Source organism: Corythoichthys intestinalis, unplaced genomic scaffold, assembly GCF_030265065.1.
Source record: "Corythoichthys intestinalis isolate RoL2023-P3 unplaced genomic scaffold, ASM3026506v1 HiC_scaffold_23, whole genome shotgun sequence".
Taxonomy (NCBI): Eukaryota; Metazoa; Chordata; class Actinopteri; order Syngnathiformes; family Syngnathidae; genus Corythoichthys; species Corythoichthys intestinalis.
In genome coordinates this window covers 4,061,282-4,085,121 of record NW_026651592.1, presented here as the reverse complement: position 1 = coordinate 4,085,121, position 23,840 = coordinate 4,061,282, and the positions used below count along the sequence as shown (strand labels likewise).

At 39.7% G+C, this 23,840-nt stretch overlaps 1 protein-coding gene across 4 annotated transcripts; it reads left to right on the top strand.

Annotated features, from left to right (window-relative positions):
- The first annotated feature begins 655 nt into the window (after positions 1–655).
- LOC130911086 (uncharacterized) lies at positions 656–23,820 on the top strand. 4 transcript variants are annotated; one of them, XM_057828796.1, is made up of 8 exons: positions 656–790; positions 3,747–4,046; positions 4,119–4,263; positions 8,927–9,033; positions 9,136–9,316; positions 14,282–14,365; positions 14,431–14,529; positions 22,031–23,820. In XM_057828796.1, exons 1-8 carry the CDS (start codon positions 678–680, stop codon positions 22,307–22,309), a joined length of 1,308 nt encoding a protein of 435 aa, XP_057684779.1. In that variant the 5' UTR covers positions 656–677; the 3' UTR covers positions 22,310–23,820. The 4 variants fall into 4 exon arrangements, with proteins under 4 accessions (XP_057684779.1, XP_057684782.1, XP_057684780.1 ...); XM_057828799.1 differs by lacking the exon at positions 22,031–23,820 and adding an exon at positions 17,959–20,241; XM_057828797.1 differs by lacking the exon at positions 14,431–14,529.
- Positions 23,821–23,840: the final 20 nt, after the last annotated feature.

Sequence of the window (23,840 nt, the reverse complement as noted above, 5' to 3'; positions counted from 1 at the left end):
AGATGAACTTTTGGTATTGACCAAATACTTATTTTTCACCATGATTTGCAAATAAATTCTTTAAAAATTAAACAATGTGATTTTCTGTTTTTTTTTCTTCCCCACATTCTGTCTCTCATGGTTGAGGTTTACCCATGTTGACAATTACAGGGCTCGCTAATATTTTCAAGTGGGAGAACTTGCACAATTAGTGGTTGACTAAATACTTATTTGCCCCACTGTATTGTTCTGTCAAGCACAACAGTTCTTTTGGCTTAAAATATAGCAATTTATTTTAAAGAGGAGTGCAAGGGCAGAAACTGCTTTTTCAGTCCTGTCTGTGTTTTCCGACATATTATAATATTTTATTGGGGGGGGGGTCCAAGCTACATGTCACCCAGGGCCGGACCTGAACGGAAGCATACGGACATGCAGAATCAAATACATAACCTCCACCTGTCGGTGAAAAACCTGAAAACCTACATACATATTGCATAGTGATTAATTGTGAGCTAATTCCAGCTCAAGGTATGAGTACGCGGGCAGGAAGTGGACATGTTGCTCTGAGAGGTGTGGCCTATCCATTAATCTCACGGTTAGTACCTGTTCTACAAGCTTGTCTGGTAAATCAAAAGTCTCTCGGAATGCCGTTCTAATTCTTTCCCCCTACTTTCTCAGAGCATGGCAACACGCCACCCATGCCTCAACTGATGCTAGGATCACACGGGGGTGTGCGGGCGGCCCTGCAACGGGCCCACCGATGGGGGCTGCAGGGGGAACCTTTTCAGAATAACCTGGAAAAGACGCACAGGTGAGTACGACTTCCTGGCTTTGACGCTGAAACTGTTTTGACGCACGTTAGACATGAAGTATCAGATTTTTTCATTATCTTTGTTGTTGTACAATATTAGTTAATAAATACAATAAAATACACAAGTCCCTTCACTTGAACAACCAAAAAGGGAATTAACTAAAGAAAAATAGGTTTTTTTTGCCCTTCCCACAAATCAACGATCAATCAATGAACAATTGGGCTGTATTACTGTTTTATAAATTTGATATGAGAAGCCACATGTGACTCTTCTAAAATAGTAAACACACATAGTCTACCTCTGCAACAACGATGGAGATGCCGTTTGATACGGTCATAATGTGCAGGTCCTGCACCCATCCGCAGCAAAACTGTTCGTAGCTTTGTAGCGATTTGTAATTTCGGAATCTCTGATGAGTTTAGTAACATACACCAAACAATAAATACAGCAGAATGTCCATTTTGCGTAGTTGTGGAAGCCCGTCGACGTCTTTACTCCATTGGTCTTTGGCTTGCTCGTAAGGGTCAACATTGTTCACATCCTTAAGTTTGATCACATATCTGTTCTTCGCCTTAGTAACGAGTTTGTCTCTTTATCGAACTGTCAAGTTAAAGTTTAGTGTCCCGCGAGCCAGACCTGCTTCCAATATGGCTGCATTGTCGTTAAATCTCACGTGATCCCCCATTCTGTGACGTAAACACTCGAGCCTAAAAGCGTACGTACTTCAGAGCCGGTGTTTTCACACACAAACCGGAACAGCGCATGCGGCAAACACACACATGCAAAACAGATGCAGAGGGATATGATGGCAGAGCATTCAGAAAAAAATATGTCCTTCACGAGGTGGAGCTATAAACACTATTTCAAGTTGGTCGAAATTAAAGGAAAGAATGTGCATGTAAAGTGTAACAGAGCAAAGCTTTTGTCGACATCTGTGGTAAGCAATTCAAATCTGTTTATTTTTGTTGCACTTCAAGTGTAGGATAAATCTGTTGCTGGTGAGGTGAAATAAATATTACAAGGTTGTATAACACAGCTACCTGTCTGTTCTTCTCTATTTAACTGACTCGAATACTGCTTAGAAAATTTCAAATTCTTTGACATACAACAACTTTTTAAAGTAACGGAAATAGTTACTTTCCCTGGTAACTAGTTACTTTTACTATAGAGTAATTCAGTTACTAACTCAGTTACTTTTTGGAAGAAGTAGTGAGTAACTATAACTAATTACTTTTTTAAGGTAACGTGCCTAACACTGGTAGTGAATGAGTTAAAGATTACCTGATATTTTAAAAATTGCTGCCACGGTCTCAAGGGTCTATTCTCAGGCTGCTTTTGTTTAACATCTACTGTATATGGCAGAAAACATAGACAAGTCTGAAAAAGCAGTTTCTGCTCTTGCACTCCTCTTTAAAAGAAACTGGAGTATTTTAAGCCAAAACAACTGTTGTGTTTGATAGAACAGTATGTCTATATGCTGCCATAGCAGATTCATGGCGCATTAAGGCCCCTGAACTATTTTTAATTTGTCCGTTTTACCCTGAAAACCCCCGTTTACAGACGTCACGCAACCGCTTTTGTTTCAACCTAGCTATAAAAAGAAGGTAATTATAATTATTATTCAAAATGTCTGTCATTTTTCATTTAGAATCATTAATTGATGTCTAAATTTTAGTTGAAAAAAAAAAAAATTATTCACTCGCATATTTTAAACTTTTAAACGAATTACGTCACAATGAAAAATTTGGCGTCTGTAAAAAAGTCACGGATATCTACCTCATAACTATTGCTTAATTGTATTTTTTTTTTTGTTACTGTCGCATTTTCCCCGATATGTTAGATGATAAATAATCGATCCAAAGAAAGAAAAATTGAAAAATAACGTTTAAAACGGTAACTATATGAAAAAGAACATCTCAACCACTCCTTGTTGTCTGCGATTTCTGCATCGCGACCCTTGTTATATCACCATGTTTCTAGGGCTGCAGCTATCGAATATTTTAGTAGTCGATTAATCGATGGACTAGTTAGTTCGAATAATCGAGTAATCGGATAAGGAACATGAAAAATTAAAATACCTGAGCTGAGCCTCAAACGGTATAAATTTTTTTTTTTTTTTAATGAGGATCCATGTACAACAAAAGAACATTTGGCTAACTTACAAAGAAAAAGTCCGCTAGCTTAAATGCTATAAAATGCTAAAGTTTTTTTTTTTTTTTTTTTTTTTACAATGCAAATACAAATTTTTCAGACACATATTCCCACAAAAAAAAAAAACGGCTAAATATACCTATAAACTAAATTCTGAATGCATTAAAAAAACATTAGCTCAAAAAAAAAAAACTTTATGTTGGTCTTAACAGGGAGCAGTTGGATTCAGCCATGTGAAAAGAGGCAGACCAGAAAGCAGTGTATCCAATCAAATCAATAAAACTAAATGCAAACACTCTCAAAATAAACCATTACAACGCCATTTTAATTAAACGAATACTCAAAGCAACAAAATTTAATTTGAATATTTTTTTTCTAATTGAATACTCATGTTAATCGATTAATCGTTGCAGCACTACATGTTTCACACATACAATCCCCAAAAAAATCTGGCTGTGGCCATTCACAGCTGTGTCTTGACACTCAGTTATACATGCTACATGGAGTTTTTTTTTTTCAGGACTATCATGTGTCTGAGTTGGTTCATGCATTACTGGGTGCAATTAGATTAGTAGATTATTAGTACAGAAATTGTCATGGACAGGATTTGCAATTATCAGGTAGCATATAATAGGATGTCAACATATCCATGCTTACAGGTTATTTACATAACATTGGGTTCCCCCATCTCACATGCTGAATATGCTCCACCCTGCCTAATCACGTCTCCTTTTGACTCACCTTCTCACCTCTTTCTCCCCGTTTAAGACTTAGTATTAGACTAACACTCCATTTTCCATGCAGCTCAGAGCCAACATCATACGATCTTCAAACCCCATCGACCTCATCACTTTCACAGTCATGGAGGAAGAGAAGGGGGAAACTCGTCACCCTCTTCACAATATGCAGTATCTTCCTGCTAGTAGCTGCGCTATCCTCAATTTACCTGGAAGAGGTGAGTTGGGCAGGGGTGGTGACATGCCTGACACTGGGGGTCTTCGGCTACATACTGTTAAGCTACTTGAGGTCGCCAAGTGAACGGGAACCAACTCCTGTGATGCAAGAAGGTGTTGTCACCCAAAGCAAGATTATTGTTGATGAGCGGTGAGAATTTTTTTGAAGGCCCACACCTTATTCAAGCTCAATGTACTTAATGTTATGGCTTCATGTCTTTAGGTCACCAAGTCCAGATGTTAAAAGTTTAGGTGTCTCCATTCCTCTTGCTCTCACCCTGGCTGACAGCCTGCTATTGAGTGTGCTCCAGGAGCCTCTAGCGGACCCCAGCGGGCCCCATGTGCAGGATCTCCTCTCCAGACTTGAGGTGGGTTTTCATTGTCTTTGGTTAAATATGAGCAGTGGCCTATACTACGAACTGAGTTCAACCTCCCCAGAAGTAATCCAGTTTACCAGCGGGTAACCGGAGTTGACAAAACCAGGTTGTCTAGTTTGTGGTCAATCGGTGCTACGACGCTGATTATGAGGTTGATTAGTCGAACCTGTGTCAACCCAGTCAGTCAGAACTGACTGCGTGTTCACATAAAAGGGGGCGGAGACCTGAGTCAAACACTTCTTGTGACGATGGCACGGGCACCTTAATTCACGGAGGAGGAATGCCCGATTATCATGCGGAGTTATGAGGAATTAAAATCCACCCTCACCGCGAAATCCTCTGTCTGCTGACAGCGAATTTACGCATCGTGTGATTTGTGAATGCGTCAATATGCCAGTTTACTTATGTCCATGAAAAGAAATAAAGCCTGCTGTCAGGACAATAAAATAAGATTTGGTACGTTAAGAGTAAGAAATAATTTGTCGCACATCACCACATGAAGCAGGATGATTGTATGTTTAGTCCCCTTGACTGTATAAATACGTATGTTCTTTTTTTTAGTTTGGGCCTAAAAAATCCAGCCCGACCCGACCCGAGTCCGATCGATCAACTTGATTTGCAGGCCCGAGCCCGGCCATTTTCACTTCAATTAGGCGCTTTTGGTAGCCATCCACAAGCTTCTGGTTGAATCTTTGACCACTCCTCTTGACAGAATTGGTGCAGTTCAGTTAAATTTGATGGCTTTCTGACATGGACTTGTTTCTTCAGCATTGTCCACAAGTTCTCAATGGGGTTTAAGTCAGGACTTTGGGAAGGCCATTCGAAAACCTTAATTCTAGCCTGATTTAATTCAATTCAATTTCAGCCATTCCATTACCACTTTTGATGTGTGTTTGGGGTCATTGTCCTGTTGGAACACCCAACTGCGCCCAAGACCCAATCTTCGGGCTGATGACGTTAGGTTATCTTGAAGAATTTGAAGGTAATCCTCCTTCTTCATTATCCCATTTACTCTCTGTAAAGCACCAATTCCATTGGCAGCAAAACAGTCCCACAGCATAATACTACCACCACCGTGCTTGACGGTAGGCATGGTGTACTTGGGGTTAAAGGCCTCACCTCTTCTCCTCCAAACATATTGCTGGGCATTGTGGCCAAACAGCTCGATTTTTGTTTCGTCTGACCACAGAACCTTCCTCCAGAAGGTCTTATCTTTGTCCATGTGATCAGCAGCAAACTTCAGTCGAGCCTTAAGGTGCCGCTTTTGGAGCAAGGGCTTCCTTCTTGCACGGCAGCCTCTCAGTCCATGGAGATGCTTGACTGTGGACACTGACACCTGTGTTCCAGCAGCTTCTAATTCTTGGCAGATCTGCTTTTTGGTGATTCTCGGTTGAATCTTCACCCTCCTGACCAATTTTCTCTCAGCAGCAGGTGATAGCTTGCGTTTTCTTCCTGATCGTGGCAGTGACAAAACAGTGCCATGCACTTTATACTTACAAACAATTGTTTGCACTGTTGCTCTTGGGACCTGCAGCTGCTTTGAAATGGCTCCAAGTGACTTTCCTGACTTGTTCAAGTCAATGATTCGCTTTTTCAGATCCATGTATGTATATTTTTGACCCAGCAGATTTGATCACTTTTTCTGTTAACCCATAATAAAGTCATAAAAGAACCAAACTTCATGAATGTTTTTTGTGACAAAGAAGAATCTGTTCCAATCACTCTATCGGAGAAAAATCAGAGTTGTAGAAATAACTGCAAACTCAAGAGAGCCATGACATTATGTTCTTCACAAGTGTATGTAAACGTTTGACCACAACTGTACATATATATATTTGTTAGAGGAAAAAATATTTTTTAAAAATGACTTTTTTCTTTGATTGAAAATATTTTTTTTTTGATTGAAGGAACTTTTTGGTGGATTGAATGATTTAGACACAAATGTCCTAATCATAATATGGCCCGAACACAAACAGGAAAAATTAAGTGTTCAAATGCAAGTTTTTCAATCTCAAATATTTTTTGGCATTCACAAACTTTTTTCTATGATTAAATTTTTTTTTTTCTGATTGAAATGATTTTTCTTTTTAAAAATCTGTTTTTTTTAAGCAAATTATTTTTTGATTGAATAATGAAGACAAAAAAGTCCTAGTCAAAATGTGATCCAAATACAAATCAACATTACTTCAATCAAAAAGTTGCTTTAATAAAAAAAAAATAAAATAAATAAAAAAAAATAAAATAAAACTTGTCTTCAATCCAAAAAAAATATATATATATTTTTTTTTTTATTAATCAAAGAAAAATAGCTCAAACATGCATTTTAGTTTTTTGGTTTTGAAATGTTGATTCAAACACATTTTTTTTATTGAAGCAACTTTTTTTTGATTGAATAATAAAGACACAAATCTACCGCCATATTGCTCCACCCAGGGGATACAATTTTTGACTGGGGTAACTACATTGGCACGACACCGCCGAGCCTAAATATTCTTGTAAGTTAATTTTATTGCTGACACTGCGTTTCGGGGTCATCAACTAGTGTTGTATCGGTCGCGAACGATTCGTTCTTTTTGAACGAATTGTTTGGGTGAACGAGACCGAACTAATCACCATCTGCACTGATTCGTTCTATGAAGTTGGTGGCGCTTGTTCGCTGCGTGGGAGGGCGTTGAGCAAGCGGCAGCGTCTTCTGACATCGCACACGACCAATCAGACGCCAGCCTCATCGCGGGCAGGGGAGGGAGCGGAAACAGAATCATGGCGTATGTCACTCATTTCCACGTGTGGCCAATAAGCAGCCAGCGTGCAGGCAGGGGGGAAAGACTGAGTTTTGTCACTTCCCGTTCAGTGATTCGGTCCTCCGGTTCCTGACCTAGCTTGCTGCTAACTTGACTTTCCAGTAATGACTATGCGGTGAACGAGTCATAAAATGAAAGGAAACGACTTTGTCACATATTTGTTAACGTGGAGCCTATCAAATGCTGCTCAAAAAGACAAAAACACCACACAAATCTAGCGAGCATGGTTTAGTGTTCTACTTTTCTCAACAGACTCGGGACTGTGCCTATGACGATATACTATCAAATTTACAGTAATTTAAAACGCGTAGCTACGAGGCAAGCAAAACCTGAGCTGCGGTCGCGTGACGGCAGTGAAGCGGGCAGAGAACTGTCACTATATGGAGGCTTCATGGCAGCGATATGTACCTCATATGTGCACAGAAAAAAAATAATATTTAGTATGATCACCATAATACTGATTTGCAATGAAACTGTATATACATGTCAATTTTTTCCGAGTGTTTTTTTTTTTTTTTTTTTTCTCCGTGTCAGAGGGTGTCGGTTGGTTTGACAAATTATGTCAATCCGTCCATCATGTGCTACTCAAGCGCCCCAAAAACAAAGCGCGCGGACACGGGAGATGTCGCAATATGTCTACATTTTTCTTAACAGACTAATGAGAGTAGAAAGGCGAAATCATAAAGCAAACAATTATTTCTCGTCAGCATTTGACGATCTGAGATGCGGGGACGACAGGGGAGCTGACCGGATTATTTTATTTATTAATACCAGTGCAAAAATTCAAAACGATCATCTTAATAATAAAAAACAAAAATACAACAGAGCGAGAGGTTAATATGATGTGTTGGCCGTTCCATAATTAGAAATTAAACTTTCGATTTATTTTTATTTTCGTGACAGCAGGCATGCCGCGTTGGCTGTTAGCAGCAGCATTGTATATGTGAGCAAGATCATGCTAAAGAAAGTCCGTGCGCCCCCGACCCCAAACCCCGACTTCCCCCTCAAAAGGAAAATGTTTAACCGTGTCCTAATTCGAAATGCAAGCACGAGCCATGACTTTGAGCCCATAGAACTAGGACAGACGACGCGGAAGTTCTCCCTCGCTTTTGCAGCAGCGGGAGGGAGACGAGGCTGTCTCTGAGAGCAGAATGATATCGCCTGTCACTCATTTCTGAAACTACGACGAGTGGTCAATGTGCAAGAGAGGGAGGGACCAAGCTATGTCACTTCCCGTTCAGTTATACTGCGAAGCGGTCTTTGGTGATTCGTTCGGCAACGTCACTTCCCGTTCACTAACCGAACGATTCATTTGGGTGGGGAGGGAGATGAGGGGGGCGAACGATTCGTTGAACGATTCGTTTGAACGAATCGTTTTACTGAACGAACCGGAATGGATTCGTTTACTCAAGTGAACGACAGATCCCGTCACTATCATCAACATGTTGTGCCCCCTCCTGGCCCAAAAGTCAAACCCCGCCTATGGTTAGGTGCTTTTAGAAAAACAAAACAGCAAGTGGGTGCTGCCTTTAGCGAGTGTTAGCTTCCCTTAGCTAGCCTAGATTAGTTCTGGAAGTTTCTTGTCATTTTTCCCAAACAACTTTCATGGATGTCAAAACAAGAAAACTGCTCCTTTTCAATGCTATCGGATACATTTACTTCAAATACTTGCGAATTACTTTCAGTAATTTCAGTGACGTAAGAGTAGCGTTTCTTTTTCACAAATCTGAAGTACAAGCAAAATAGAATGGCGCGGTTAAACTACTTTTATAAGTTGATTTTTCTCCTAAAGTTATTTAAGTAAGTGTAACGGAGTTGCATGTGAGCTTCTCACACATTGTCTCTGTTTACAGTCCATGTTCCACATACTCGAAAGTGTTCACTCGCCGTCCGAGTCCAGAGAGGAGGACCATATTTTGATTGAAAAAGTCACGCTCATTCAAAGTTATCTACATAAAAGGTAAGCGCAAGGTTCATATGCAGATCATGGATGGTATGGAATTAGATTTGATGGATTTTCAGGTATGTCCTTTTCAAACAGTGGCTTGTCTTCAACCTATAGGAGTAGTTCGCTAAGGAGGCTTCTACAGGTGCAAGCTGAATATGAGTCTAGCGTAAAGGAACTGCGGGAGGGCGTGGAGGACCGCTGGGGCCGACTTGAGGAGCTCCACACTGGAGTTACGCTCACAAAAGAAGGTGGTGAAGACCAAGTCGACTTGGCCTCGGCCCATCAGGATGCAGAGGTAAGACAAAAACGTCTTGTGTCGAGTTATTGAGTTGTACTGAGGCCTGACGGGAAGATTTTCTGTTCTGAATCTGTAAAGACCTCATTTTTGTAGTTATTTAAAAATTATTTTCATTTTTAAAAGAGAATGGGGAAAAATGCAGCAAATATTCTTTTTTAAAATTTTATTTTTATTATTTATTTTCAATTATATATATCTTTTTAAATAAATGTATTTTTTTAAAAACTTTTTTTTAGTTAAAAATACTTTGCCCCAAAAAAATAAAACATTTTCTTCTTCTTTTAATTAAAAAAAAAAAAAAGTAGTCTGAATTCTGTCCTACCAATGAAATTTCTCATGAAATAGCTGCAGTTGAGTCAAACGATTTACTTTTGTATCTATTTTGCAAAGTGCAAAACTTGAAATTTGTCCAAAGCTGTTAGTTCAAGACAAAATGGCAAACCTCCTGTTTGATTTTGGTTATGTGTTCTTGGACTTTTTCATATGTCTTGTTGTGACTGACATGTTCGCCGAATTTTGTGTTGATAGGTGAGACTGTTTTTATTTTATTTTTTTAAACTAAGTGTTAACCCTTTTTCCCCCAAAATGGCTACTTTATACCAAAATGGCTTACTTACTACTGATTTTTTTAGGCATGGATTTTAAACTCTGGCTGGGGTTAACATTTTTGACGGGTGAAACTCATAGAGTGCTTTACTTACCTTACTTTCTATCGTCAGAAGCCTGGAATTTTTTGCAAATAATCGAAACAAAAACCTCCAACATTCTATTGAATTTCATGAGTGGTGGATGAGGTGCTTAATTTTTTTTTTTTTTTTTTTTTTACTTAAGTAAAAGTACAGATACAGGGGGGGAAAAAACGTAAATTAAGTAAAGGTACAAGTATCCAAGAAAACATCTACTCAAGTAAAAGTACAAAACTACTTGCTTTAAAATTTACATGTAAAAAGTAAAAGTATTTTCTCTCGATGAAAATAATGTGATGAAATTTACTGCACTGTAAACGGAAGCTTAAACTAAAAAAGATTTTAAAATTTTAGCTTAATGGTGGATTGCAAGCAATAATCAGGTGCATGCCACCACCTACTGTACAAGAGTGTGCAGTACCCATCTGAAGGAGCGCTGCTCTCACTGTTGGTTTTTATTGGTCAAATATCTTGTTCACCTGCCTAATTTTGCTGCCTCCAGTGCTCAATTACGGTATAGTTCCACGGAGCTTATCGTTTGCACCCGAGGCATGAAAACAAAACTATCAATTCACTATAAGAGAAAAAAACAAACCAAAAGTCATGCGTAACGCAGGCGGCAATTTGAAAAGTAGTGTAACAAAAAGTACATATAAAGTGGGGCAAATAAGTATTTAGACAACCACTAATTGTGCAAGTTCTCCCACTTGAAAATATTAGAGAGGCCTGCAATTGTCAACATGGGTAAACCTCAACCATGAGAGACAGAATGTGGAAAAAACACCAGAAAATCACATTGTTTGATTTTTAAAGAATTTATTTGCAAATCATGGTGGAAAATAAGTATTTGGTCAATACCAAAAGTTCATCTCAATACTTTGTTATGTACCCTTTGTTGACAATAACGGAGGCCAAACGTTTTCTGTAACTCTTCACAAGCTTTTCACACACTGTTGCTGGTATTTTAACCCATTCCTCCATGCAAATCTCCTCTAGAGCAGTGATGTTTTGGGGCTGTTGTTGGGCAACACGGACTTTCAACTCCCTCCACAGATATTCTATGGGGTTGAGATCTGGTGACTGGCTAGGCCACTCCAGGACCTTGAAATGCTTCTTACGAAGCCACTCCTTTGTTGCCCTGGCAGTGTGTTTGGGATCATTGTCTTGCTGAAAGACCCAGCCACGCCTCATCTTCAATGCCATTGCTGATGGAAGGAGATTTTCACTCAAAATCTCTCGATACATGGCCCCTTTCATTCTTTCCTTTACACAAATCAGTCGTCCTGGTCCCTTTGCAGAAAAACAGACCCAAAGCATGATGTTTCCACCCCCATGCTTCACAGTGGGTATGTTGTTCTTCGGATGCAATTCTGTATTATTTCTCCTCCAAACTCGAGAACCTGCGTTTCTACTAAAAAGTTCTATTTTGATTTCATCTGACCATAACACATTCTCCCAGTCCTATTCTGGATCATCCAAATGCTCTCTAGCGAACCGCAGACGGGCCTGGACGTATACTGGCTTCAGGAGGGGGACACGTCTGGTAATGCAGGATTTGAGTCCCTGGCGGCGCATTGTGTTACTGATAGTAGCCTTTGTTACTGTGGTCCCAACTCTCTGTAGGTCATTCACTAGGCCTCCCAGTGTGGTTCTGGGATTTTTACTCACCGTTGTTATCATTTTAACGCCACAGGGTGAGATCTTGCATGAAGCCCCAGATCGAGGGAGATTATCAGTGGTCTTGTATGTCTTCCATTGTCTAATAATTGCTCCCACAGTTGATTTCTTTACACCAAGCGTTTTACCTATTGCAGATTCAGTCTTCCCAGCCTGGTGCAGGTCTACAATTTTGTCTCTGGTGTCCTTCGACAGCTCTTTGGTCTTTGCCATAGTGGAGTTTGGAGTGTGACTGATTGAGGTTGTGGGCAGGTAGCCTGGTACTCCAGACTCACCGCCGTTCCAGCTATTGAGTCTGGCCACCATTAAGCGGATAAAATTTCCAGGGCGGAGCAAGCCACAGCAAACAGACAGCGGAGTGGACCAATCAGCGACGGGCGGGACGAGGGACTTGCGCGCGTAAGTAAACATACGAGGAGAGCGGAGTTTATTCAACATGGCTAGCGCGAGACAGACTGTTGTCAGTGACTTGTGTCAATGTATTTTTGGTAATTTAAAACTGATTATACCGTGGATTGGAACATATTCTCGGCTCTCCTGTTCGCCATCTGTGTTGTTGTGGAGGCGACTTCCGACACGGAACAGTGACGTTGCTCGTTAAGACACGTCACGCAAATAAACGAATCTGATTTGTTGATTGATTTTGTACTTGCTCGAGAGGCCGTTAACTCATTTGCTCCCGGAACCGTATAAATACGTTCTATTTCCAAATGCTTCAGTGTCCCGATTACGTATTTATACGTCTTTTGCGTTTTTTTGCACAAGAAGCATCTAGAGCTTTCGATCTATCGCCAAAACAAAAAACAAGCCTCAAAACACATTTTAAAGCAATAAAACTGGCCACTGGAGGGCAGTAGCGCATTTGTTAAGAGCCCACAACTCAATTCAAACAGTACAACTTTATTAGGGAAGCTAGCAGAGCCCCTCCGCAGCTTGCTGCTCACGTCCCACGCACGCTCGAGGGTCCTGCACGGAAACGCGCACGGCCAAACCAGTTCCCCCCCAGGAACATAAGTTCCCCTGGTGAACGAGACAGTGGTCACCACAAAAAAAGACTTTAAAAAAAATCCATCTTTACGAGACAGTCGGCAATGAGGGAAAAGTTTAACCGCTGTCGCAGCCACCAAACGTCATCTCTCAGTTAGGTAAGTGTGAATAAATTGTTACTTTGCTATGAAAAGCTCTATTTGGCTGGTTGTTCATGTTATTTTGTAAAAGGAAAACATTATTCAGATGTTTGGGATGTCACTGAAGCAAAAAATAGCCGTGTTAAAGTCAAAATTATGTTTGAAATTTTTGCGTTTACAAAAAGCTCATTTTCTCCGTTTTTTCATCAGAAATTGGAAAAATGCTCAAACTAAGCTATTTTCTAATGCTGATTTCTAAAGAATGAAATAACGTATGAACTTACTTTTTTTTTCTGCTGAAAGAAGAGAGTCTAATCTTTCTTTTGGTGGGTTCCATGTTTATATAGCAATAGAACAGAATTTTTTGAGGGCCGTGCAAAATCAGTCAAAATCCAGTAAAATGGCCGGGAGCGAAGGGCCTTGCTCCGGTGAAAATGGCTGGGAGTGAATGAGTTAATGGGCTGGGTCCCAGACTATACTCTCAGTGTTTGAAAAACACAGGGAGAACAGTCTGGCTGTGCCAGGCAAGTGGGCAGGTGTCTTTTATACCGATAATGAGTTAAAACAGGTGCCATTAATACAGGTAACGAGTGGAGCCTCGTTAGAAGAAGTTGGACCTCTTTGACAGCCAGAAATCTTGCTTGTTTGTAGGTGACCAAATACTTATTTTCCACTCTAATTTGGAAATAAATTCTTTACGAATCAAACAATGGCATTTTCTGTTTTTTTCCCCACATTCTGTCGCTCATGGTTGAGGTTTACCCATGTTGACAATTACAGGCCTCTCTAATCTAAAAGTAGGAGAACTTGCACAATTGTTGGTTGACTAAATACTTATTTGGCCCACTGTATGTGCAGTAAAATGTAGTGAAGCAAAAATAAAAAGTACCACTTCATATTTGTACTCAAGTAAAGTACAGATACACAAAAAATGTACTTAAGTAGTCACGACTTTGTTACATTCCACCACTGAATTTCATGCATGAATCCTTGACGTTTTATGGTGCATAGTGCTATAGTTGTATGAAATTATTATTTCATGTATCAATAAAGACCTCATTTGCACTGTTGAGCCAATACATTTAGTTTTATAACTACTATACAAAGTAAAAGACATGAAATTTGTCCAAAACGACTATCTCAGGTCAAGGTTAAATTTCGGGTAGTAAATTTTCATGCGTCCCGTTACTAAGTATGAACCTTTGTCTTTGCCCAAAATGGCTGACTGGCTATGATTTTTTTGCATGGGTTTTTACCATTTCAAGTCAACTGGTAAAAAAAAAATATCAGGCTGCCCCCCCCCCCCCCCCCCAACTTTCTTACAAAATAGAAGTCCTGGAATTTTCCCAAATCATCTACTTTGACCAAAAACTTCCAACATCCTGTTCAATTTTATGCATGAATATTTGATTTTTTTGGGGGGTGCCTCGTGTTATGGTGGTGTGATGTTAATATTTCATGTATCTACAAAGTCTTTTTTTGCAGTCTTGAGCCACCATAGGGAGCAACTAGAGGGCTGCCAGGATCTTCTGAAAGACAGCACACAACTCCTCCAGGTAGACATCTCCTCTTTTCTCTCTCCTGAGATGTTTTTTCAGATTAGTCCTGCCTTGTCCAGTAGGAGTTAATATGGAGTCACAGCCATGCAGGCAACACACTCAAAAATTGCAGTAGTGAGTCCATTTGGCCGGAAATGCTTCTCCAGTCCAACATGGAGCAGGTAAACAAATAACATGTATTTTCTCATTTATTTTCTGTAAATGTTTTTTTTTTTTTTTGTGTCAATCAGAAACCACGAGTCTGAACGAACCAATGTCATATGTGGGGTTCCTCAAGGGTCTATTCTCAGGCCGCTTTTATTTAACATCTACTGTATATGGCAGTAGTCTACTGGCCCCCCCTTAAAATCCGCTTGTGGTTATTGTCAGTGTTGTTAATAACGGCGTTACAATATAACGGCGTTACTAACGGCGTTATTTTTTTCAGTAGTGGGTAATCTAATTCATTACTTTTCTCATCTTGGCAACGCCGTTACCGTTACTGAGGACGGAAAGGCATGCGTTACTATGCGTTACTATATTGGTCGAACAGTCTGAGGGAGACGGACTCACCGAGACGACAGAGCAGAACAGGAGTAGGTAGGAGGCAAAGTTGTGACGCCGAGAAAACGCGATGCTAGGTAGCTCCAATAATACATGTTGTAGCAGATAGCCTACAAACTACGCCCACATGTTGTGGTAGATATGGTAGACATGGTAGATATCCCTTGTACTGTACATAGATATAACTAGATGCAAAATGACAGACATGGCACTAAATGAGTTAGTAGACAGCCGCCATCTTAAAGCAGTAGATTTTTTAGAATGGCTCTGTTGGAGAAAACCTTCCCAGCGAACCTAAGTAACTTTTCATCTAAAATACTTCTAAATCGGCAAAATCTTGACTTAAATCTATCTTTAAATGATGAAACAGTTTTAAAACGTACATATGTCGAAAGTAGAGAGAAGGGAACTAATGCAATAATGGGAGCAATTTTAACAACTTTTAACAGTTGGTTCAGGGTAAAGGGTAAATTAGGGTAAAGAATTGGGCTCGGGCCAATTGTACCAAAAACCTTCACAAAAAACTTCCCATCGTGTGGCCAATGTTTTTTTTTTTTTTTTTTTTTTTTTTGAGAAAAAAAAAAGTAATAATCACCAATTACTTTGCCAAGTAACTAATTACTCTTACATTCAGGTAATTGAGTTACTAACGCAATTACTTTTTGGGAGAAGTAATTTGTAACTATAATTAATTACTTTTTTTCAGTAAGATTAACAACACTGGTTATTGTATATCCTAACTTAATCATATGTAAAGCACATGGCAGCTCTGGATAAAAGTATCTCCATAATAATATTGGAATAAGTTGGATCACACAATAGTTTACCGTGAAGATCTGCAAACAGTTTTTGACAGTAAACACTCTCCTGCTCTCATCACTAGAGTAGGGGAGTGCTGTCAGTAGCGAACTTGACACATACAGTTGTGGTCAAAAGTTTACATACACTTGTGAAGAACATAATGTCATGGCTCTCTTGAGTTTCCAGTTATTTCTACAACTCTGATTTTTCTCCGATAGAGTGATTGGAACAGATTCTTCTTTGTCACAAAAAACATTCATGAAGTTTGGTTCTTTTATGACTTTATTATGGGTTAACAGAAAAAGTGATCAAATCTGCTGGGTCAAAAATATACATACATGGATCTGAAAAAGCGAATCATTGACTTGAACAAGTCAGGAAAGTCACTTGGAGCCATTTCAAAGCAGCTGCAGGTCCCAAGAGCAACAGTGCAAACAATTGTTTGTAAGTATAAAGTGCATGGCACTGTTTTGTCACTGCCACGATCAGGAAGAAAACGCAAGCTATCACCTGCTGCTGAGAGAAAATTGGTCAGGAGGGTGAAGATTCAACCGAGAATCACCAAAAAGCAGATCTGCCAAGAATTAGAAGCTGCTGGAACACAGGTGTCAGTGTCCACAGTCAAGCGTGTTTTGCATCTCCATGGACTGAGAGGCTGCCGTGCAAGAAGGAAGCCCTTGCTCCAAAAGCGGCACCTTAAGGCTCGACTGAAGTTTGCTGCTGATCACATGGACAAAGATAAGACCTTCTGGAGGAAAGTTCTGTGGTCAGACGAAACACACACGAGCTGTTTGGCCACAATGCCCAGCAATATGTTTGGAGGAGAAAAGGTGAGGCCTTTAACCCCAAGTACACCATGCCTACCGTCAAGCACGGTGGTGGTAGTATTATGCTGTGGGACTGTTTTGCTGCCAATGGAACTGGTGCTTTACAGAGAGTAAATGGGATCATGAAGAAGGAGGATTACCTTCAAATTCTTCAAGATAACCTAACGTCATCAGCCCGAAGATTGGGTCTTGGGTGCAGTTGGGTGTTCCAACAGGACAATGACCCCATACACACATCAAAAGTGGTAATGGAATGGCTAAATCAGGCTAGATTTAAGGTTTTCGAATGGCCTTCCCAAAGTCCTGACGTAAACCCCATTGAGAACTTGTGGACAATGCTGAAGAAACAAGTCCATGTCAGAAAGCCATCAAATTTAACTGAACTGCACCAATTCTGTCAAGAGGAGTGGTCAAAGATTCAACCAGAAGCTTGTGGATGGCTACCAAAAGCGCCTAATTGAAGTGAAAATGGCCAAGGGACATGTTACCAAATATTAGCGCTGCTGTATGTATATTTTTGACCCAGCAGATGTGATCACTTTTTTCTGTTCACCCATAATAAAGTCATAAAAGAACCAAACTTCATGAATGTTTTTTGTGACAAAGAAGTATCTGTTCCAATCACTCTATCGGAGAAAAATCAGAGTTGTAGAAATAACTGGAAACTCAAGAGAGCCATGACATTATGTTCTTTACAAGTGTATGTAAACTTTTGACCACAACTGTAAATGCTACTCGACTCATTCCTTTTGCTGTCCTTCACATTAATGTTCCACTCAGGTTCAAATTGGAAGAGCAGAACCGTGGACATGTTAATGTAGTTAAAGAGTGACACGGTGCAAGTCCGGCAACGTGGACTTGTGACGTCACTGCCCTGCGACTTCAACAACAATGGCGACCTACTAGTTCAAATAATTTTACAAATTTTATTAAAACAAAAACATTTATAGGGGTTTTAATATCAAATTATTATACCTCGTACTAACATTTATCTTTTCAGAACTACATGTCTTTCTATCCGTGGTACACTTTAAGTGTTAAAATATCTGCCAGCCCCGTCCCTGCTTGCTTTTTATTTTAAGTTAGGGCTAAAAATGCTATTGTTTGCCAAAACATATTTATAACTGCCCCAGAGGTTGCGCTAGACTTTTTCGTTGTCTGTCATTTTGACTGACAGGGTCATTAAAATCCGGTCATAATCTATTTTTACCCGTCACTTAAATTTTTAAAATGATGATAATGACATTGTGGTGACCCTTTGTTTGGCATAATTCACCTTCCATACTTGTGTATCCATTTGGCCGAGCGCGTTCGCGGCTACGACACAGTCACGTGACAGTTGTCCGAACAAACTTAACAGAGAATCCACACTGTGCCATCACACATCAAGCAGATGAATATGTAACTTTTTCCCCGCAGTGACAAAAACAGCTGACTGTGGCCCCAGTAGGTAAGGCTACATATGGAACAATGAAATTAACAGTTCACCTGCTGTGGCCTGAACGGAGTCTTACATCTTCCTCCTGGTGCGCATGGACTTGAATTGCATGCCCGCTTGTGCAGTCCCTGTTTTTTCACCTCTTTTATCAACACCATCGTCGTTTTGGGGCTTTTTGAAGAAACTTCGGACACTCAGTTGCCTTGACATTTTTCAGAGTAAGGCCAACGACGTCATGCATCAAGAGAGACAATAGCTAATTAATATGCTCACTCGCCACCCTGTGGTCTGGGGTGTGAATTGCAACCTGTCAAAATGACGGATGGACTTCAGTTTTTTCCGTCACCGTTTTAAAAAATCGGTCAACGACGGAAAATATTCGGTTAACGCGACCCCTGAACTGCCCATATAGTTCAAATTTCAAGTTATATGACTTTTGCTTTTTATTCATTTTTTGGTTTTATTTCTATTTAGTTCCAATTGTTTGTGTTTTTAGCTGTCTTGAAGATTTAATTTGACTTTGATTTATCATCATTATCATGTGATGCAAAACATTTTGAATTACCGTATTTTTCGGACTTTAAGTCGCACCTGCCAAAAATACGTGTAGTGAAGAGGAAAAAGAACATACATAAGTCGCACCGGTGTATAAGTAATATTTTTGGCAATTTAAAAAGCAATTTAAAATAAAAACTGAATAGAGAACAACTGGCTGAATAAGTGTATGGTATGATAACGTTACATGATGCATAAACAAATGCTTTCTTCATTTCAGTAAGATTAGCCTCCGCGTTTCGCCATTCCCTTAAAAGTTTCTCGCTAACTCCAAACTTTCTTTCTGGAGCTCGATTACCATTTTCGGCGGCATATTTCCCTACTTGCAGTTTGTAATCTGCAGAATATGATTTTCTTTTCGGTGCCATTTTGTTCAGTCCTCCTCAGTTGTTTTTATTTGGTTTTATAAGTTACCGCCAATGTTGAAACACTGGCCTTGAGCGCCCTCTTGTGGTTTAGTGTGAAAATAACATGTGAAATGATATAATAATGTGTTAATAAATATCACACATAAATCACTCCAGAGTATAAGCCCGGTCAAACTGTGAAAAAAACTTTGACTTATAAAATACAATACCTTGTGTTGAATTGTGCTCTACATTACAATACCATACCTGTCAAGTTGTGCGGTTTTGGCGTAATTTGTACAAGTGAGCACTGATTTTTAAAAGTGTACGCCATACGTTCAAAATCTACGTTTTTCGTGCATTACGTTTTTTTCTCGAGACAATGTGCGTTACGAGACGATGTGCGTTACTATGCTTTACAACGTTGGTTGAATTACGCGAGAAAAGTCAGAGACAAGGAGAGGGAAGAGTGTTTGTTGTGACGCTGGAGCAAACGCGATGCTAGGCTAGGTGGCTCCAAAATTTCCTGACTATAGCCGACAGCCTACAATCTACGCCTAGATATCACATGCATATAGAACTATTAGTTAACAGACACCATTTTTAAAGCAGTAGACTTCCCAGAAAGGCTCTGTTGTAGTGAACCTTCCTAGCGAACCCAAGTAACTTTTTATCTATAATACTCCTATATCGGCAAAATCTTGACTTGAATCTATCTTTAAATGATGAAACAGTTTTAAAACTTTCACATGTCGAAAGTAGACAGAAGGGAACTAATACAAAAACGGGAGCAATTTTAACAACTTTAACAGTTGATTCACAACATTAAATGACTTCCAAACATAGTAAAAATGAAAGAAAAAAAAACATGAAAGGTAACACGAATTACTTTCCCAAGTAACTAATTACCCTTACATTCAGGTAACAGAGTTACTAATTGAATTAGTTTTTGGGAGAAGTAATTTGTAACTGTAATTAATTACTTTTTAAAAGTAAGATTAACAACACTGGTCATAAAGATGAAGTCTGCAGAATGAAAAGTGACGATTTGCCAATTTGTTGCCGAACACAATTTGCCCGCAACTACTGCTGATCACTTCTCAGAAATAGCCAAAGAAATGTTCCCTGACTCAAAGATTGCATCGGTAAGTTAATTTTATCAATTGACCTGTTTAAGTTATAATTGAACACACTAATGAACTACCTTCAAGCCAAACTGAATTGCGAGCTGAAGTGCAGCCATCAAAAGACATGATAGAAATTGCCAAAAGTGCTACATACAATTATAACAAAAGTCACTGTTACATTTTTGTAATCATGATGTAGCTGAAGATATTAATTGTATTGGAAATAAGTATTTAAACAACCACTAATTGTGCAAGTTCTCCCACTTGAAAATATTAGAGAGGCCTGTAATTGTCAACATGGGTAAACCTTAACCATGAGAGACAGAATGTTGGAAAAAAAAACAGAAAATCACATTGTTTGATTTTTAAAGAATTTATTTGCAAATCATGGTGGAAAATAAGTATTTGGTCAATACCATAATTTCATCTCAATACTTAGTTGTGTACCCTTTGTTGGCAATAACGGAGGCCAAACGTTTTCTGCAACTCTTCACAAGCTTTTCACACACTGTTGCTTGTATTTTGGCTCATTCCTCCATGCAGACCTCCTCTAGAGCAGTGATGTTTTGGGGCTGTCATTGGGCAACACGGACTTTCAACTCCCTCTACAGATTTTCTATGGGGTTGAGACTGGAGACTGGCTAGGCCACTCCAGGACCTTGAAATGCTTCTTACGAAGCCACTCCTTTATTGCCCTGGCTGTGTGTATGGGATCATTATCATGCTGAAAGACCCAGCCATGTCTCATCTTCAATGCCCTTGCTGATGGAAGGAGAATTTCACTCAAAATCTCTCCATACATGGCCCCATTCATTCTTTCTTTACACAGATCAGTCGTCCTGGTCCCTTTGCAGAAAAACACCCCCAAAGCATGTTTCCACCCCCATGCTTCACAGTGGGTATGGTGTTCTTCGGATGCAATTCAGTACTCTTTCTCCTCCTAACACGAGAACCTGCGTTTCTACCAAAAATTTCGATTTTGGTTTTATCTGGCCATAACACATTCTCCCAGTCCTCTTCTGGATCATCCAAATGCTCTCTACCGAACCGCAGATGGTCCTGGACGTGTACTGGCTTCAGCAGGGGGACACATCTGGCAGTGCAGGATTTGAGTCCCTGGCGGCGCATTGTGTTACTGATAGTAGCCTTTGTTACTGTGGTCCCAGCTCTCTGTAGGTCATTCACTAGGTCCCCCCTTGTGGTTCTGGGATTTTTGCTCACCGTTCTTGTTATCATTTTGACGCCACGGGGTGAGATCTTGCATGGAGCCCTGGATGGAGGGAGATTATCAGTATTCTTGTATGTCTTCCATTTTCTAATAATTGCTCCCACAGTTGATTTCTCTACATCAAGCGTTTTACCTATGACAGATTCAGTCTTCCCAGCCCGGTGCAGGTCTACAATTTTGTCTCTGGTGTCCTCCGACAGCTCTTTAGTCTTGCCCATAGTGGAGTTTGAAGTGTGACTGACTGAGGTTGTGGACAGGTGTCTTTTATACCAATAATGAGTTAAAACAGGTGCCATTAATACAGGTAACGAGTGGAGCCTAGTTAGACCTCGTTAGAAGAAGTTAGACCTCTTTGACAGCCTGAAATCTTGCTTGTTTGTAGGTGACCAAATATTTTTTTCCACTCTAATTTGGAAATAAATTCTTTACAAACCAAACTGTGATTTTGTGGTTTTTTTCCCCACATTCTGTCTCTCATGGTTGAGGTTTACCCATGTTGACAATTACAGGCCTCTCTAATCTTTTCAAGTAGGAGAACTTGCACAATTGGTGGTTGAGTAAATACTTATTTGCCCCACTGTATGTTACAATATTACCAATAAAATCAAATAAATAAATAAAAAAAATTGAGTTTGTTTTTGTTTTATATTGCACGCTATATACAACGTTGTAAGATTAGTCACCAATTTGTAAGGGCATACATCACAATTTGTAAGATTGCCAACGCCCTCGTTGACAGGTATGCAATACATACAATACAACAATACATTTGCCTTGCTTTGCCTTGTTGTTATAGTTTGACAAGGTGCAAGAGAGCTTCCTGTCCCTGGAGCAGCAGACCGCCACCTTCCAAGCCCACCTGAAGGGCCTCGCTACTGGGAAAGAGACTCGCGGAGCCTCCTCGCCAGACTTCAACGGCAAAGTCGCCACTGAAATTTCCGCTGAGCATCCCGATTCCGACGACGACTCGGATGCTCGCAAGTCTTTGTGCGAGAGGTCAGCACAGCATTTGTCATCTACAATCGGACGCTTACGTAAATCTGGAAAAAAGAAGAAAAAACTGATTGGACATTAATCATTTTAGGTTTTTTGAAGTGTCTAAATTATAGATGTGATCATGACTGTAAAGGGTGGTTTGTCTAGATGTGCCTTGTGATTGGCAGGCGACCAGTCCAGGTGTACCACACCGTCGACCGGGGTTCCAGGGCTATAAATAAAATCCATATTTAATTTAAAACGCATTCAACACAAGGGGGCGCAATAACATCAGTTTTCAGCAACCAGCTGTGCAGCACCTTATTAGTCATACAAAGTTTTCAGTCTGTTAGCTGTTTTACACTAGCACATATTTGTGTAAACTTATTATGCTAACGGTAGCAGAAGTAGGAGAAGCATGAAAAAATGAGCAGGAATTTTTTAAAAGTACAACCCACTAAATTCTTCCAACATGACTGTTTTAAACCAAAAATGTAATTTTGGACATGGGTCCTCGAGGCATAGAAATCCAAAATTGCTCCTTCAAACCAACACTGTCCACTTACTGTTGAATTTCAGCGTGCTTTCTGATATATTTTGTAATGTGTACATACTGTTATATTAAAGATGTCCACTCATTTTCATGTCAATCGATAAAACTGTGGTCGAGGGCTGATTTGACCCCTGAAAAGTCATAATAATGGGGCTAAATAGGCATGCACCAATCACCATTTTCTATCCGAACACCGATTTGTACAAAAGCGTATGCCTTTAAAATTATATCTTCGTTTACAAAAAAAAAAAAAATCAGTATTTTGTATTACAAAAAGAGACTCGTTAGGTTTAAGGGAATTAATAAAATAACTTTCTGGATCAAAGAACTACTTAAATTTGATCAGGTCACAAAGTCTTTTTTTCTTTTTCGCATCTTAATACCTGTTAAAGGGAACAGACTTAAAGACTTAAAGGCTCTAATAAGCCTAATCTAATAATTCTCTTTTACTAATATACTATATTATTGCCATTGATTTAAAAATCTATAATATTTAGTACACGTTTTGGCCTACGGAGAACGCCATGTTTGGGGGCGATGATGTGGTTGGGCTTGACTGGGGAGAACAGCTGTGCTAGCTAGCAAGGGAAGCTAGTATGACATTGGCATGATTTTGTCACATTCTGCTGCTGGTCAGATTGTTTTGTTACAGAGCTGTGGAATGATTTCGCAACGTCGTACCTGCATCCAATTCCAGCTCATCAGCAGTGTATTTAAACCGATCTTAGGCGGCTTGCCACGTTATTGACTTGCTGTTCGAATATTTCGAATTCGAATATTTTTTTCTTATCGAATACTCGAGTTAATCGATTAATCGTTGCAGCACTAGAGCAGTGTATCCTCCAACATTAGACAAATTACAATACTTTTTGGATAGTTATTTTCAGATATAAGGGTACTTAATGGGTTAATATAGATTTACGCGGAAATTCGGGTTATTTCGCCATCGTAGGAATGGAACTCGTTCGTAACCCGGAGACTACATGACCAGGAATGTCCGCAACAAAATGCTAGCAGGCTAATGTAACTAACTGATGTTAGACACGATCGACAGACAAAACCTGTTATATTACTAGTG

Bases quoted from the DNA above. Each gene is read 5' to 3' on its own strand.
- LOC130911086 (XM_057828796.1), top strand. From the start codon at position 678: ATGCCTCAACTGATGCTAGGATCACACGGGGGTGTGCGGGCGGCCCTG. The intron at 9,034-9,135 runs GTAAGCGCAAGG...TTCAACCTATAG, and splicing joins CAAAGTTATCTACATAAAAG to GAGTAGTTCGCTAAGGAGGC. The intron at 9,317-14,281 runs GTAAGACAAAAA...GTATCTACAAAG, and splicing joins CGGCCCATCAGGATGCAGAG to TCTTTTTTTGCAGTCTTGAG.